Below are 17,891 nucleotides of genomic sequence, written 5' to 3'. Positions count from 1 at the left end.
CAGAGAGTCAAGGAAAATTCACAACCCCCTCTTTTCCATCTTTGGCTGAACATCTGGGCAGAGCCATACGACAAAGGCCTTTGGGAAAGGCTCAAGAGTTTGAAGATATGAGAAGAAAACAATGCTCTGGAATTCAGCCCCCAGCTGACTTCAGGGACAGAGTGCAGAAGAGGACGCACAACCACTAGAATCAACAGGACCAGTGCTTCTCATGGGGTTATTTTGCCAGAGTTTGCCTTTCACTTAAAGCTTAAATCAGCAGGATTACTGCCAGAAAAGTGTCAGGAAAGCCATAGTCCTTGGCTTCTCCAGCTTTGTATCTCATGGCACCTGAGACCTCACATATAATAAGGAATTAGCTCAATCCACTTGGTTCAGGAAGGGCAGTTACAATATGGATTAATTTTAGGAAGGTACCAGCTTCACCACAGCCTGACTGAAGACAATCCAATCCATTTTGCACAGATCTGAACGTTAAGCTCATCAGCTGGGAGCAAACTGAATTGTACAAAGGGCAGAAGTTGGCCCAGTGAACCAGCTTCACCTAAACCACTGACGTGCTTACAGTTGAACACCTCCTGGATTATTCTGGGGTTTTCTCCACCTGCATGGGATTTCTGTATTTGTTTTCTGAACTGTCTCTTGTGCTCAGCACTGACCTCCTGATTTCAGCATCAGTAAATCCTTCCACAGTATCTTTTCTAACACTTCGAGGACGCCCCCTGCGCTTTGGTCTCTTCTCATCATCGGTATCATCAGTCTCGCTTTCTGATCCAGATGATCTCTGAAGCCTTCTCTTAGTTTCTGCATCTGATTCACTGTCATTTGTTTGAGCCTGTATGTACCAGAAAAACAGCAGTACAGTTAACAACTGCTAATCTCTCAACCTTTTCTGTTGCTCCCATGCACTGGCACTATTCCATGTTCAGACTGTAAAATGCCTTGTCATCTCTTCCTGAAGATGCAGAAGCCCATGTGATCAACCCAGAGATGCTGCACACCCTTGCAGTTTCCAGCTAGCTATGGCTCTGGTGGTCATCCTCCCTTTAGAGCCTTCTAGCCAGCCACTTTGCAATTGCATTTCGATTTATTAAGGTATAAGGTACATTAAAACACACTGATGATGTTTTTGTGCCACAGTCCCTTAGGCTGTTTGGAAAAACAGGACTCCTCAGAAATTAATCTGGAATCATCCGATATGAATTATCCTTCTCTCTAGTTTTCACTTTGTTTTCCCCAGTTTATCCCAGAAAACCCCTTAAAATCCCATATCCCAGAAGAGTTTCCTTGCACAGTCTGCTTTCAGTTGGATTGGGGTAGATATCATCACCTAAAAAAACAACTTGGTAAGACATCATCTCTTTTTGCCTGCAAGAGTCACATTTAGGCAACAGCAGCCCAGGGGGCTGGAGAGCCCAAGAAAAAGAAACAGCCAGAAAATGGCATAAACTGCAGCAAAATCTGCATTATACAGACGGATATTTTGCCCTGTGCTCACTACAGGTTGTTCGTATTTTGTCTGCTAAGACGAGTCACACCAAATCCAATACGGCCCCTCACACGCCATTGCAAAACACGAACCCAATGCACGATGCCAACAAGAGGTCAACGTGCTACCTCTGTGCTTTACTCCTAACCAGCTTTGGCAGAGGCAAAGAAGCACTCAGATGGTAAGAAGGCTTTCCTTGAGTGTTGCTTTTGCCAGCGCTTGCCTCCTGCCTCTCAGCTCCTCGAGATGGGCCGTACCTTTTTAGTTGAGCTCCGGATTCGAGGCAGCATGTAGATTTCCTCCAATTCTTTCTGCCTTTCTTCCTCCTCCACCTTTTTCCTTTGCTCCTCTGGAATGATATCATCCCAGTCCTTCTGGGACCGCTCATCCAATTCTGTCTCTTCCTCCTCCATGGTTGCAAAGTTGGCCACCTTTTATAAGCAACGAAACACTTTTAGAAATTCCCTCCCTAGCAGAAATACCCCAGAGCTGCCTGCTAAGCCTCAACTCCTTCCCCATAGGAATTTTGCCAACATTTCCATAACTACTTTATAATTGATCCCTATGTCACTGCATTCCCTGCTACGACTTTGGGCTAACAGCTTTTGAGGAAGTATGTGCAGCTTAAGATGTACTTCTGAGCCTCTAAGTTGTTGGGTTTGTTTCCAAATTTGGTAAATTCTGCATTTTATTCACAACCTTCAAAACCACTTACTTGAAATTAAATACCTACATATCTCCCCAGCTACCAAACCCAGACAACCCCTTAGCAAACCACTTTGTACCGGTCACCTCTCACCGGCTTGATTTCTCCTGTTACTGACTCACCACCATGGCAAGTTGTGGGGAGCCACATCCCCACACCCCACTAAAGAGCCCGGGGGTCTGTACCTTGAACTGGGAGAGGAGCTCGTCAGTGGCACTGGTGGACACTTCATTTTCTCGTGTTTCAGCCAGACGCAAAATCTCATCAATGTCCATCTCCTACCAGTCAGGAAGAGAGCGATAAAGCGGAGGGCGCCAAGCACAGCAGGAAGTAAGAGGCTTTGAAAACAGTCTCGTGAGCTGCAATAGCTAAACACGCACTGTGCTGATATGAGCTAAATAAAGGGCAATTATCTGCAGGGTGTCATCACTGAGGGCAGGGATGAACTATCTAAAGCGGTACAAACCAGTATAAATAAAGGTGGTAGGACAGAAGAAAAGGACCACCAAGGCTGAGCAGCAGGGAAAATTTCCCATGAGATTTATTAACTGTGGACTGTTTCCTTCTGGGAAAGCTCTGCTACTCAGGCCATTAAGACAACTGGTCAAAGCACTCAATACTAAACTGTCAAGCGATGCTGCGCTGAGGCAGGAAAGAGCGACCTATTCAACTCCACTGTGCTGACTCCTGCCTCTCTATGCAAACAACCAAAAAAGGATGCTGAAGAGGTACTCAGAGGGGGCAGGGAGAGGAGCTTTCAGCAGGCTGTGCTGTAACTAGCTAATGAATCCTCAGGAGCCAAGCGACCCTTTTGGTGACCACTGCTATTTAACCCCCTGACAAGGCTCTTCTCAACCCCTGATCCTCCAGCCCCAGAGCTCTCATCCTTCAGCTTCTCTGGACTCACACATGCCGTACTCACCCGCCTGCTCTAGCAAAGGGCAAGTACAACAGAGGGAGCAAACACACGCGATCCCTCATGCAGACCTGCAGAAGACTACAAACAGCCATGTGATTTCGATTTCAAACTACCTGAGGCTCTGACTCTTCCCCTTCAAGCTCCTTGAAGAGATCTTCAGCTCCAAACTTCAGAATAGCTGTCAGCTCCTCTTTGTTGAAAGGATTTGAGCTGCAAGAACAAACAAAAAGTGTGGTTTGAGCTGTTAAGTCAGCACTGCTACAGCATAAAACCATACAAAAGTTTTTCCTAATTAAAGCAAGAAGTAAGTTTTCTATTCAGCACTATAAAAACCCCTTTTCATTCAGTCCCTCATCTTTTTCCTGCTCTAGCATGGACAGCTACTGTAAAGGGAACAGCCTCCATCTACTGGGGAGGAAATAGGGAGGAGCCTGAGGTCACTGCCAAACCACATTTCTACCACCACCAGGTTTCCTCAGACCAGGATGATCTCTGGGAGGAATACAGAAGGAAAAACACATAATGCATTAAAACTAGTTTCCGATTTCTGATCATTTTTACCCTGTATGTCCACATTAATGGTTGCATGAGCCAAATCAGTGGATGCTCCCATTATTTATTAGCCTTCTGCCCTGTACCCTATCAAACAAATATTGTGAGATACCAGCAGGTGAAGCTGGTTATGCCACATGCTGTGCCAGACATCTCTGCCTCCTGACACAATCACTTACTTGGATCTCCCAGAGTTGTTGTCCAGAACAGTCCGGCCAGTGGTGTCCATACGCTGGATCACCAAATGATCCAGCACCATTTTCTTCTTGGCCCTCTCAATGATCTCCTCCTCTACCGTACCCTTTGTGACCAGGCGGTAAATATTCACCTGAAGGGCAAGAAAAGAACAGAGCTACTTCCTGGACCTGAACACGCTCTGCTGACACAGCGATGCATCCCTCAGTGGTTTTGCAGGAGACTAGTCTGCTGACATGGTCCCTTCATGCACAGATGTGTCTTTTGCGAATTAAAAACATCACATATTTTTTATAACTTGGGGATCAGCTAAAATCAGGCTGGTTAACACAGATCCTGCAGTGTGACTAAGCACAGAGTAAAAATTATCTGAAACAATCACTCTAAATTCCAAATTAGCATCAAAATTTTCACATATCTAATAAAACCCTAGTAAAGGTGGATGTTCTACTTTGTTCCTTCTTGCCCTGAAAAATTTGGAAAGTCCACTAGGCTGAGAAGTGCAATGCCACGGGTTTGATTCTTGTTTTTGAACCATGCCAGGATCCAAAGCCAAGAGAAAGACCTGGCATCTTGCAAATTTGGGCTGATTTTTTGCTTCTTGGCTCCTATGCAAGCTTCACTTGAATTGGCAGTACTCTCTGGAGTCAGGACTGGGGGCAAAAAGACCATGTTTTCAGAAGCTCTGGTGAGGTGGGGGAGACCATTTAGATGCACACACTGAAGCCACAGAGAAAACAACCCAGGTAACTCTTCCGACCTGCTTCTTTTGTCCAATCCGGTGAGCCCGAGCCTGAGCCTGAAGATCATTTTGGGGGTTCCAGTCCGAGTCAAAGATAACAACAGTATCAGCAGAAGCCAAATTAATTCCCAGCCCTCCAGCTCGCGTTGACAACAAGAAACAGAAGTCCTGGGCAGGGTGGGGGAAAAAAAGGCATCTATGAGTTAGCCAGCCTATAACTATGGACATAAAATAGCAATGGTGACTTCAAAGCTATGCGAGGAAACAGATGGAGGGCTCTGTCACACTCATGCTTCTTAAGAAAGCAGAAAAAGGATTTCCTTCCCACACAGCCTGCTCAGACTAAGTACCACTGGTCTTTAGGCCGAGGCACAAGGTGAGGCGGTGCTGGCAGGGGTAAAAGGTGTGCTATTCCAGGAAGGGCCCAGCACGCGTTCTTCTTGGAGAGCAACGCGAACAGCTCAGGGCAAGGGCACCTTGGAGTTGCTTTCGAAGGTTGGATGGTTGGACCACTCTGCCCACCAGACTCCTACAAAGGCAGCAGGCAAACACGTGCTTTTTGTTGCCTGAAGGCCGCTGGGGGTGAGATCAGCAGCTAACACAGACTGTCTGAGTCACTGCCCAAGGGCACAGGATGCCTGAGCCCCATGGATGCCCCAGCCCCATGGATGCCCCCAGAAGAGGGGAAAGGGCAGCCTCTATGGGCATTCCTGCTACTTTCCCACCCACACTGTTGTCTCCTCCTCACTTCTATATGTTATCTTTCCTACCACCACGAAGCACCTAGTTGTATCTCCTGTGTGAGCCAAGAATCCCCCTTCAGTCCAGGCTTCTGGAGTGAGGAAAGGTATTTCTCATGGCTGGGCTGACCGTGGCACAAAACAAGTGCCCTGCACCAGTCACTGTGAGTCAGCAAGCCCAGATGAGAGGCTGGAGATGCCCTCTCCTATTACGCTGGAGACTTTCACCTCCAACGCCAGACTCCGCTGCCTGCCAACACTTAAAATCCCCCTTTTGCCTCTGCCATTTCATATCCAAAAACAGTTTCAGACTAGAGGAATCATTTAGCAACCATGTCATCCCCCAGACCACGGGGAGAGAATTGCTAAATTCTGGCTCTTCCCAACCTCTTCAGGACTTTCTGAGACGCAACGTGCAGCCCAGTTCTTTGGATGTGGGAGATTTAAAACAAGCAAAATGACTAGTTGCAAAACCTGCTGTATTTGTGTCTTTAAAAGTATCTGGGGTCCTGTAAAAAGAAATTAACTGAACTAATCCCCTCTCAGCAGTCACAACCTGTGGCTCAGCCATAAACACCCACCTCTCGGACAGCCCACCCGGACCCTCCTAAGGCAGGACAGCCCCAGCTTCAGTACCTCAGAGCCGTCAGCGTTGAAGTGGTCCAGCGCCTGCTTTCGGATCTCCCCTTTGATTGAGCCGTCCAAGCGCTGGAAAAATCAGCAATAATGATAAAAGAAAGAAGGTAAAGGAACCCTGAGGAACTGCTGCACCCAAGTCCTGGGAGCCCTACAGCCCCCTTCCCTGCCTGCAGCATTTAATCATTAAAAATAACCGCCAATTAAAAACAACCGCACTACTTGAGCCTGCTGTGTCGCGGGGGCAGGAGGGGGGGCTATGCTCAGGCACTAGTCACACAGCGGGTGACACTCCAGCTCCCATTACAGGCTCCCAGCCAGGGTCTTTGCATTTGCTATCCTCTCCTCAGGGTTTATCACAGGACAAAAGCCAAAGCAGGGGCCTGTCAGAGGAGGTGTTTTGCAGAGATGGGGCCGCACTGAAATGAAGGAACTTCCAAGTTCCCTCCAGTGCATTTCAGTAAGTGCAACCTGTAATCCCAGCCACCAAGCTCTGGGAAACCCAGTGCCTCCCACTGCCCAAGCTCCCTCTGTATTTTCTTGAATTTTGAAGTGAACCCCGCTGTTTTCTATGCTGCTGTTTCTCACCTGAAAAGGGTAGTGTTTGATAGTCAGGTACTCTGCCAAGATGTCCAGCATCCTCACCATCTGGGAGAAGATCAGCACTCTGTTGCCTCTCTCCCGCAGCCTGGTCAGCAGCTTGTCCAAGAGAATTAGCTTTCCACTGCTCCTGATCAGAGACTGAAGAAGTAACCGTCATTCCAGCTGATGCTTTCCAACCTTACCCTTATGTACACTACACAGACATGCAGAGATCTGTTTATTTTGGGGTCCTGCTTCTCCCATACATCTCTAATCAAATTAGGTGGATTTACACAGCAGAGGCCACACACAAAATGAATCATCCAAGATGATCTTACATTGCATGCACCTCCCACTCTAGATGGCTACAAAACTTTGCCTGCAGTGGAAGGGGAGGGCAGAGGATTCAGTGGCTCAGCTGCGAGGACAATTTCTAATGGAGAAGCAGCAGAAGCTAATGCTCAACCAGATCTTATCTTGGTGGGAAGATAAAAGAAAGGTGAAAGTTAAGGAAAAACAATGGTAACCACAGACACTGCCCACCTGCAGTGTCTCAAGGCCATTCTCTCTCTCATTTTCCTCTGGAGGTTTGATAAGGTAGCAATGGTTGCAGCACTTTTTCAACTCCATCACAATGTTCAGGAAACCAGATGTGCTCCCCCTCGTTCCTTTTGAAAGAGCTTTGTAGTTTCTTGTCAAAATCCACCTGCAGGCAGGAAAACAAGAAGTCCAGATCATTTCACAGTGCAGACTGGGCATGCTGGAGCCTGGGAGGAATAAAACCTTCAGGGACACCTTGTTCAGGCATCAGTCTACTCCCCTCCCTCCATCTCTCTTCACTTCTACAGGATACTGCTGTTTCCTCACTAGAAACCCTGATCTTACTTTCCTCTTATTATTACAGTTTAACATTAAACAACACCACAATTTTGTGGGGTGCTTTACTCCCCCCCAAAAAAACCACAGCTGAACTGCATCACACTAAAAAAGCATCTCCAGAGTACTACGGAGGAAAAGTTACCACAAGACCCTACCTCAGATTCCTACTGTGAAGCCCCTGCTGCTACAGGTGATGGCTGTCACATTCGGAAGGAGACAGTGTACTGAAACGTATTCCCAAGGCACACAGAAAGATGTGACCATTTCTACTGGCACTCCCAGTAACTTAATAAATGACTCACTTGTAATACTGTTTCTGCAAAGCAGACATTTCCACACGAAGGATCTGCTCCACTTTAGCTGGCAAAGATTTCTCCACATCCTTCTTTACTCTGCGTAGGAGAAACGGCTCCAGGACTTTGTGAAGGCTCTGGTAGCCGTTCTCTCTACCTTTTCCATGATCCTCTTCAAAATCCTCCCAGAACTCAAATCTAGCAACAGAAACAAGGAGCAGAGGTGGGTCAGAATACCTCATCTTATTACACCAAACATCATCTACCAGATATGTTTCCACTGCACAAGACAGGAGATCATCAATTTGATGGAGGTACAGTGGAGGATCAAAGGTTCACTCTGCTCTGGCTAACTAAAACTGGTGGTAAAGCTAGAAGCTCTCTAGACTTAGGTGTCTTCCTAACATCTTATCTTTGAGCTCCACACTGACTCCCAGGACCCAAAATCCCAGGTTTTCCAGTATTCTGCTCTGCTGTCCCCTGCCCTGCTGGCATTTACCTGGCAGCAGTTTCTGAACTTTCCACAGTGCCCCCCCAGGCAGGGCTTTGACAACTGGACTATTTTTTACACTGCTCTGAAGGTTTTTTTAGATTGCTGCTTCCTCCAACAGCCCCTTTGAAATGCTGAGATCTGTTGTTCTCCTCCTCCATCGGAAGACCTTGAATCTTTCCTTCACTCCTTCTCTGATATAGCAAAAAGAGTTTGGGGGACAGCTCTTTTTGCAGTCAAACGTAATTTTGGTGAGTCTTGGGGCTTGCTTGTCTTAGCCCATTGTGTTTTAAAGAAAACAAAACATTTGTTATAATGCAGACACACGAACAATTGGCTAGACAGCACCATCCTTGAGCAATGCTCCTAGAGACTGCCATAAAATGGTTGGCCAGGGTGGATGAACCACAATGTACTGTAAACCTCAGAAATGGTTGAGATGATTTCTTAAAACAAGTTTAGCTTTTCAGAGGTGGCTCTAAGACAGCAGACAGATTTGAAAGACACGTATTAGGTTTCCCCATTCAATCTGCTGCCAGAAATACTCATTGTGTTAGTCATTTAACCTCTGATTCTCCCCACTGGTGTTTGTTCCCCTCTCATTGCTCTAACTCCACTGAGTTTAATTCAGGGATTTAACTCAGGGATTCCTGCCATTCTGCACTCCCTCGAGTCTATTTAATGGACAAGAATGGACACAGAGATATTTTTTAAGGACCAAAAGGAGACTCACTTCTCTGGCATGATGAAATGCAGCAGGGACCAGAGCTCTTTGAGCGAATTTTGAAGTGGGGTGCCAGTGATCAGCAGCCTGTGGTTGGACTTGAAATCAATCAATGTTTTGTACAGCAAAGAGTCATCATTTTTCAACCGATGGGCTTCATCCACGCCTAGAAAGGCCCAGTTAATACTTCCTAAAACAGCCTGGAGGAAAAGAAATAAAAAAAACAGGCCCCAAGGAGATGCTGGGTCAGACAAGCCCCACCACCTTGCACGTGCCTCTCTCTCCATGGTCAGAAAGCACTGCAGCGTGTGCCTTCCCAGGTGTCCTGCAGCAGCCCTAAACTAGTTTTGCCTCCGCAGAAAGGAAAGATGAAAATTAGCCATACTGTGTAGCACATCTGAGTAGTCTTTCAGCAAGCATACCTATTGTAATGCACCTTTGCTTTACTCAGAAAGCAGAGTCCTCCCCCAGCCCCCAACTCCTCCCTTTCTCCATGCCCCCGGGGCCCTGCTGTAGCACTAGCCCCACTGGAGCAGCAGAGCAGGCCAACAGGCCTATAAAGTTAAGGTAACCTGAGAGTTTGGAATTTTTTTTTTTTTTTGCATCAGTATGAAGTTTCTTGTTTTCTGCAAGAACTCAGTGATGCACTGACAGGGCTGATGAACATTTCCTAAGCAGGCAGATTTCTCTTAAGTGTAAAAATCCAGATATTGTTAACACTGTGGCCAGTGGTTCAGTGTCATGTTTTGTTCTCTTAACTAGTCTAAACTAAACCAGGTAAAATCCAGCTACTGCTCTGTCTGTATAAGTATAAAGAACAACCCAACTGCCACAGCACAAGAGTGAAGACACTGCAATGGGTGTCCCACATCCCCTCTGCGTTACTAGCAAGCAAAAGCAAAGAGTAGCTATGCATTCTCCATCACCAGAGGAAAAAGGTGAAACCCAGTAGTAGGGGGCTGACTTCCCGCTTTGCAAGCAAGAGAAAGTCTAAATTGAAAAAATCCTTGGACTATTACCCACCTTATCCTTGAGGAGAATCTCATATGTTGTGATAAGTGCATTGAATTTCAACCTTTTAGACTGAGAGTGGATCCACTCATATTCACGTATCTGTGAGAGGAGACAAATGTTAACTTCAACCAATGTTATTGAAAGGAAAGAGTTAATAATTATTATTTTAGTGTAGCTACAGCCAGAGACTATAGTCCAAACTCCTGTTGTTCAAGGTGCCATTTGATGAGCTCAGGGTGCCCAAGGAGCAGCTTGTCTTAGCGCACACATGGATCAACCGCCCTTGCACAAGTAACAAAATAAGGGCAAAACAGCTTGCTGTTGTGACATTACTCCTCATCTGCCAGATGAACACATCATCTCACTGGCAATACCACTAGACTCACAACATTTGTGTGTTCCGTTGCCTCAATAATTCAGAACGTAAGAGGCAAGCACTTTTATGCTGCTATACTGCCTACTGCAGCATGTTTCAGCCCAGTGCAGTAGCAGTTTTCCAGACCCTCTGAGGGAAGCTAATACTCCTGTGCCCATGCTAAGGGAAAATAAGGTAGAAAGTCCCTGCAACAACGAATTATACCCAAGTGCTCAGCTACACCAGCTCTAGCTGCCTGCAGTACTGCCCCTCCGCCTCTCCAGCAGAATGTGTCACACGTTACACAGAAGCTGCTGCTTTGCACCCAGCATTCCTACCCAGCCCCACACCCTTTGCTTTCTAATTACACACCATGTTCCTGCTCATCAGGTCTCCAATGTAAACCACCACATTTATCTCAGGTGCCCACACTTCAAACTCCCTCTGCCATGAGGTGAGAGTGGACAAAGGCACCACCACCAGGAAAGGGCCATACAGCTGGTGTTGATGGAAAAGATACGACAGGAATGATATTGTCTGAATTGTCTTGCCCAGGCCCATTTCGTCAGCCAGGATCACGCTGTTGCTCCTGAAAAGGAAGAGAACAAACATAAACCCTGTCTGAGTGCGTGTGTCCGCCACTACTAATTTACTGTGCACCAGCATGCATAGCAATCCATGAAGGGGCAGTGCAAAAACATTTATCTGAACGCTTCCAAGTGGACCCCAGGGACACGCAGATTGTACATGGCCCAATAACTTGCAAGAAGGAACAGACTATGATCACTGCAAACTGGCAAGCAAGGACAAAGGCAAAGGGAGAGGGGACTAAGTGGCCTAATTTTAGAAGGACATTTCTCAAAGACCTCAACAAGTGTGTAAGCATGCAGAGCCAGAAACCCTTTTTTCAGTTAGGGCAATGGAAAATTAGGGCTGATATGCACTAGGCTCACACGGCAGCCAAGTCCATTATGTGAACAGGCCCAGACAGGGAAAATGCTTTTTGTTTTCACACAAGGTTTCTTAAGTTCATGCTCTAGATAGTTCCTGCTTGCGGTGTCTGAAATGCAGCTGGGTGTGATAACATTTGAAATCCTTCCAGCTGCAAAAGCAGGATGAGTAGACCTCACTTGAAAACAAGAGGGCCAGATCCTACTGGGACAAAACGAACGTCACGTAGCATCTGTACGTACTTGCACCACGAGTGAGCGAGCCAGTTGAGGCCCTCCAGCTGGTAATCCCGCAGCTCCAGGTTCTCACCGCCAATGTAAGAAGGCTGTTTCTTCAAGGCAACAAACCTCGGTCTCTGCTTCAATACCTGGAAAAGAAGATGCTGTAAGCCCACTGAAGAAAAAGACAAAGTAAGGTTGAAAAACTCAGCAGTAAGTGTATATCTATTCATTGGTTAAAGTCTGGCCACATTTTCCTAGCCAGTGCTTATGTCTGCAGTTCAGAAAACCACTCTGCAGTGTTACGTTTTGCCTGCTGTCCTCTGGTTCTGATGACCAGGGCTGAGAGTCTCACCAAAAGTGTAGTAAGCTGTACACAATGCACAGTAGATCGAAAAAGCTCCACTTTCTTTTTTTTGTCTTCTTGCTTTTTCCCCCATTATCTCTGTCCCTCTCCTGCACTATATCAGCATCTCGCAGATTTTCTCTTTTCCCAGGTGTGCTGTTTTTTCATCCAACTGATATTAAACCTTTGCATTTCTACAGCAGCTCCTTCTGAGGAGGAAGCACTTTGCAACGATTAATTAAGCCTCCCACTCCCCAGGGGGACACAACATTCTCACTTTGCACAGAGTAAGTGAAACCAAAAAGGGGTTCTCATCTCTGCCTAAAGTACAATACAAGAACAGCAAACAACCATTCAAACGCTGGTGGGAGGATGGGAAAACGTTCTCTGACATTTATCCTGACAAAACTTCACATTCCCACTGCTTGCATCATCACCCAGCCTGGAGAAGCCCAGCAAAAGGAGAGAAGAGAAGCATGCAAACCTTGCAGTCCCGGGTAGGAATAGTTTTGGAGTTGTTACGATTGTTGAAGCTGTCAATGCAGTGCTGAAATTTCTTGCTTATCAGAGCCTCATCTTCCCAGCTGCACTCAGCATAGGGCAGCCCCATCCACTTACACAGGTATTCAGGGTCATTTGAGGATGTTTTGCGACTGTTTGCTGAAAAATATGCAAAAAAAGCCCAAACCTCAGCAGCTGTGGTTCTGTGGCCGAACCACAAGCATGGTTCACAGGGGCAGTCTGAACCACCCGTACCACCACAAGACAGGTCTTGGCTAGTAGGTAAAGTTTAGAGGGCCCAAAAAAATTATTCTTTACCTGGGAAATCTGAATGTCCCGTTGCAGACTTGCTGGTCTTCACAGCTGTGTTTGGAGACAGAAGGGAAGGGTTTGGAGTGCTGGCAGCCAGCAGAGGGAGCAGGGCAGGCAGGCTGTCACTGCCACACACCCCACGCATTTTTGTAGGAATTATATTGGGGATAGATTAAACAGCTCTCCAAGCCAATTCCCAAAGCAACTGGATGCTGGCATCTCTGACTGACACGCCTATGATATTACTGAAGTGCTCAGTAAGTCCTGTTTTTATTTTTAATAAGTAATCATGAAAATCTAACCGCTGAGCTGCCTTGCAGCCTTGCAATCTAACCACATCCTCAACCACAATGTCACGGAAAGTGGTCCTCACAAAAGCCAGGCCTGTATTGCTGCTTTGGATGCAAACACCTTGCATCCAAAGGGTGGAGGTTAAAGAACTCCACCAGCAGCAGCAACTTCAACATCCCCCTGGAAACTAGTGTATCATCCCGTATTCCAGGCATAGAGAGTGATTGGCTTGTATTGCTTGTAAATACAGATCTGTAAACCTGGATTTCTACTGTTCAAATCCCTGAATTTCATACACTGAAATACACTTAACACCAGTTCTATTCTCAGAGATACTGGAGGACAGGGAAGAAGAAAGCACTGTACATTCATTCTGCTGTCACTAAAGATTAAAGCTTCCACATCTTCACCCCTTTACAAAGGCGTTATGTTCACCTACCAATTACTCTCTCCACTATTTGATATTGTTTGTTCAGCTCTGAAGCTAGCTCTTGTTGGCAGTTGAAATATTCCACATCTTCAGGTGATACCTTGCCCAGCCTAAATGCAAAAAAAAAAAAATTAAAAAAATAAACACTACAATGCTTCTGTCCTAATGCTCATGGAGGCCACACACAGAAATTCTGCTTTCCTATATGGTTCTGTCATTCAGACAAGTCACTGAAGCAGACTACTGCTTATATGACATGTTTCTTAAAACTTCCTATAATTACAAATCAATACTGAGACACAAATATCACAGAAGTTCATACTGTCTCCCTGTTAAATGATGCCTTATTCTGCTGCAAGAATCTGCCTCAAAACCAGATTCAGAGACAGAAGCTGCTACTCCAGCTTTATCACTTTGGAAACACGCCGAAGCTCCCCTTATAGTTCCTGGGGAGGTCGGACATAAACTGATGCAAAAACTTGTATACAAACAAGCCCATCGTTAACAAGGGTCAATAAGGCTACAGGACCTCACGTCACCTCCTGGGCCAGGTGAATCTGTGCACCATTTATTTGTTGCCAGCTACCCCAATTGTTACGCCTGGGAAGTGGTAATATTGGGGAGTTCACGCCTCCTCTTCCAACACAAAGGCCACAGACCATTTCTGAGGGGCATGTTCATCAGCAGGGAGAGAGAGACGTGAGTGTTGTGCACCAAAACCAGTTGCTTTGGATGAAACATGCTTTGCACGAAGAAATCAAATATTTTCAGTCCTGACTCTGCAAACCTCTGGCTAAAAAAGATCCGCCCAAGGCCGTATCACCAATTTAAGTAACACATACCATTGCTTGATCTCCTCTTCTTTTTTCTTGAAGTTTTCTAGCTTTTTCAAGCCCTTCACTTTCTGCTGCTGCAGGGACTCTTCACTCTCCCATGTGCTATGGATGTATGACCAGCCTTTCCATTTGATCAGGTACTGAACTTCTCCCTCATCCTTTTCAGGGTCAAAGTCGGCACTTGGGTTGCCGTTGGCTTCAGTTGCATACACTGTGGTGGAAGCACCAGTGGCTGCAAAAGAAATCAGACTGCAGTCGGTACCTTTGTTATCAAGCACTGGACATGAACTGCATTAGAGCAGAAAGTTATTTTTCTAATACATCTTTTGTGACAGCACAAAGAATATCCTACAGATCTGCAATCCAATAAGTCAGGCACACACAAGTTTTCCACACAGCAGAATCTGTTTAAATCTCTCAATCATAAATGCTTGTTCTTTAAGTATAATTCAAAGGTTTCTCGAAAACGTTCGCGACAACTCAGGTTTACAAAAACACTTTTGTAAGGCTATGAGAACAAAACATCGGCTTTATTTTCATTATGGCTTTGTCAACAGAGCTATGAAAAGTGACTCTACTGGAAGATGTACTTTATATTTCAAAGAAGAGAAAAGCAAGAATTGCAGAACAATGAGTGTGTCCTTAAAACGCGTGCACACTAAATGAAAGCTGCCAAGCACATAAACTTGACATTTTAGGTTTTTCAATACTAGATTTTACAAAAACTGCTAGAAGACATGATTAAGAGGCATAGAGGAAAGGGAAGGGCACTAAAACGACCCTTGGCTCCACTTTGAAGTTGCAGAAGCATTGCACCAGGTCAAGAGGTGCTGTGAGTGCACAATTGACATCAGAAATAAAGGCTTTCTCCAGAACTACGCACCTCCTTTTTTTCCAAGCCTGATGTCTAAGACTTTCTCAATAGTTTCACTGTTGTCTTGCTGTTCATCAGCTCCTTCCCCAGTCATCTCTATCAGGTCATCAGAATCAGTCTCAAAATCATCATCTTCTTTGTAGCTGAACAAAATTAAAACCAAACTGATAAAAAGCCCTTGGCTCTTTCCAGTCCCAAAACCCACAGAACAGCATGGACTGGAGACAAGCCTTCTCCTGCATTTATCCTGGGGTTTAGCACACGCATTTAAGTTAGCCATTCAGTATTTTCCCCTGAGATGCTCAGATAGCTACACTTTTTCAGATTAATGCTCTATCTTGTCCATATACTTTTCCTGACCATGGCCAACAACAGATGCTTCATGAGGAGGTGGAACAATCCCTGCAGCAGAAGCAAGACCATCAACAGAGAAAATTTCCTCTATCTGGTGAAAGGTTTTAGGTTTAACAATGCAGGCTGCAGGGCATCGAGAGGTTGCATGGGTGCCTGCACTGCCCTAGGAACTACACTTCTCATCTTTGATGAACATTTACCACCAAAAATATTCTTTGAGTGGCTCTTTACAAGTCCCTTATTAGGGCTGCCAAAAGGTGAGGAAGTATATTAGGGAATGGATAGTGCTTTACTTCCACCATGTCTCAACACTCTGTCCCAAGGCGTTACCTGTTAGCCACTCTCAGACAATTGGTCCAATCTAGCACAGCTTGTTTTAATCTATTTTTTACAATTCTTAATCTCATCTGGGAGTTCTTCAGAAACGTTATGCAAACCTCCTCACATTTCTTTGAGAGGGACTGGTAAACATTCCCTCCTTTACAAAACAAAGTAAAGAGAAGTCAGATGCTTGCAGCATGAGCCTGTCAAAAGAACCATATCTCAGCCAACAGGTATCTGTGGGGCAGAGCTGGTTCTCTCTGCAGGATCACACAGGGAGTCAGGGTGGCCCATCTGGTGCCCCCTCTTCCCCAGCCAGCCAGCTCTCATCACGAAGCAACCCCACGCTTCTTGATACCTGACATTTTTGGCTGCTCTTCGTCGAGTCTGTCTCTTGGGAGTCTCATCATCTTCGTCATCATCATCATCTTCAGATGAGTCCGGTTTCTTTCTCTTCTTCCCACGCTGGGGTTTGTGAGGCTTTTTAACATTGGTTTTGGCAACTGTTCTGAAATAAGAATTAACAGAAAGCCATAATACAGCATGTTTTTTCTTAAACATCCATTTTAGTAAGTCTTTAAGAAAGCATGAATCTCTAATATTAGACTCCTAGGGATTTAGTCTGCTCTATCTACCATGGAAACCACTGCATCACACACTGGAGCATGAAATGGGTAGATGAGAGAGTAACTAGGTCCTAGTTTTATTAGGTCGTAAACAAGGGTAATATTGCAGGAAAAAACCCTTCTTCAGCGATAAATAGAGATTACCCCTCCAGCCAGCACAGGCAGAAGAGACATATGCAGAAAAAGAGACAGACTGAACCAAGGACTCCTTACCTCCTTTGGACAGGTCTTCTTGATTTAACTTTCTTCGGTTCAGGCTCACTCTCTCCACTGGTGCCTTGCTCCCCTCCATCTTCATCCTCATCTTCACCAGAGACCTCTCTTTTCCATTTGTTTCTACAGTCAGAAATGTAGGTCATGAAGGGCAATCATATTTCCACAGAAATACTTGGCTAAGCAAACATCCAAGTCATCTAGGTTAATACTAGCAGGCCATAATTACAAGAAAAAGTCCAAAACTGCACCCTTGGCCATTCAGTGCAACACATGGGGGATTTTATGGCATGATTCTCTGCTTTTAGGAAGTGGCCTCAGTCACCTAGGTGTTTGTTCATGTAGGGGCAGTATATCTTGAGCGAGAGTGGCTCTTAACACATACTACAACAGTGCCTGTGGCAGAGCTGTAAGTCTTACAACTGGGTGGGCAAATGCTTCACTTTATATATTTTTCATTTCCACTTCTGCATTCCTCAAATGAGCTAGAAAAATCTTATGAGTGCTCACTTTCACTTATGGAGTATAAGCCACAACATGCACAGTTACGTGATCTCTTTGTAGCCCAGAAAACAGAGCAAGAATTCTCTTGCCATCTAAATTCAGGCAATTAAAGTTTCCAAGTGCGAAGCCAAATCATGCCGTATCGTTAGTGGAAGAAAGCAGGTTCCCTGTGGGCAATTAGAGCAAAGCTGCAGTTCTGAAATTCCCCTTGAAGGAGAGCCTCTCCTCCCTCCAAGGAGTATGAGATTATTCCCCTTGCTCAGGAGAGGTCCATACTACCACAGTCTTCCCTGCGCTGTATTACCTTCCCTCTTGTTCTGCACTGGTGCGTACAACTGAATGAAAAATTAAAAGACATGGCTATGTTTAAGTTTTCTCCAGCAGGCTGCTGTGCAGTTCCCTTCAGTTCGTTTTAGCGTTTGGGAAAAATAGAAGGTACTTATTAGGTAGAAAAAGGCAGTAAAATAGGACTAAGTGAATTCAGTCATGGTGATCAGGCATCCAAAATATCCTTTATGGAAGGTCTTCTGTTGTAGCAGAGGGTTTTGAAAGATAAAGGATAATAATTTGGCATTTTATTCTCTACTAATCAAAAAGGGGAGAGGAGCAGGGATTAAACACTTTTAAGTATCTCTGAAGGAGAATAAGTAACCTGATGGAGAAGCGAAAGACTGACAACAGAAAGTGAACCTGACTTGTTCAGATTCTGTCACAGGCAAAGTGGAAAAACATAAACAAAAGAAAAGCTGGGAAGTTGCATCCATCTGTACGCCCATATTCATACTTCAATTTTAGTCA

The 17,891-nt window shown here is 45.4% G+C and overlaps 1 protein-coding gene across 10 annotated transcripts in view; it reads right to left on the bottom strand.

The window, feature by feature from the left end:
- CHD2 (chromodomain helicase DNA binding protein 2) overlaps positions 1 to 17,891 on the bottom strand; it is a 73,638-nt gene that overhangs the window by 14,482 nt on the left and 41,265 nt on the right. For all 10 annotated transcript variants that reach the window (XM_075100624.1, XM_075100629.1, XM_075100625.1 and 7 more), the window contains 21 exons: positions 16,590 to 16,712; positions 16,109 to 16,258; positions 15,085 to 15,218; positions 14,208 to 14,433; positions 13,375 to 13,475; positions 12,651 to 12,695; positions 12,316 to 12,491; positions 11,510 to 11,634; positions 10,689 to 10,905; positions 9,971 to 10,060; positions 8,957 to 9,147; positions 7,743 to 7,931; positions 7,105 to 7,267; positions 6,568 to 6,720; positions 5,980 to 6,051; positions 4,622 to 4,771; positions 3,846 to 3,994; positions 3,228 to 3,324; positions 2,381 to 2,473; positions 1,747 to 1,920; positions 660 to 835 (listed from right to left, as the gene is read on the bottom strand). In XM_075100624.1, coding sequence (XP_074956725.1) covers positions 660 to 835; positions 1,747 to 1,920; positions 2,381 to 2,473; positions 3,228 to 3,324; positions 3,846 to 3,994; positions 4,622 to 4,771; positions 5,980 to 6,051; positions 6,568 to 6,720; positions 7,105 to 7,267; positions 7,743 to 7,931; positions 8,957 to 9,147; positions 9,971 to 10,060; positions 10,689 to 10,905; positions 11,510 to 11,634; positions 12,316 to 12,491; positions 12,651 to 12,695; positions 13,375 to 13,475; positions 14,208 to 14,433; positions 15,085 to 15,218; positions 16,109 to 16,258; positions 16,590 to 16,712 — 2,994 coding nt within the window. The remainder of the gene's footprint in view (positions 1 to 659; positions 836 to 1,746; positions 1,921 to 2,380; positions 2,474 to 3,227; positions 3,325 to 3,845; positions 3,995 to 4,621; positions 4,772 to 5,979; positions 6,052 to 6,567; positions 6,721 to 7,104; positions 7,268 to 7,742; positions 7,932 to 8,956; positions 9,148 to 9,970; positions 10,061 to 10,688; positions 10,906 to 11,509; positions 11,635 to 12,315; positions 12,492 to 12,650; positions 12,696 to 13,374; positions 13,476 to 14,207; positions 14,434 to 15,084; positions 15,219 to 16,108; positions 16,259 to 16,589; positions 16,713 to 17,891) is intronic.

Source organism: Phalacrocorax aristotelis, chromosome 7 (genome assembly GCF_949628215.1).
Source record: "Phalacrocorax aristotelis chromosome 7, bGulAri2.1, whole genome shotgun sequence".
In the NCBI taxonomy this organism is placed as follows: Eukaryota; Metazoa; Chordata; class Aves; order Suliformes; family Phalacrocoracidae; genus Phalacrocorax; species Phalacrocorax aristotelis.
This window is presented reverse-complemented; position numbering and strand designations above follow the sequence as displayed.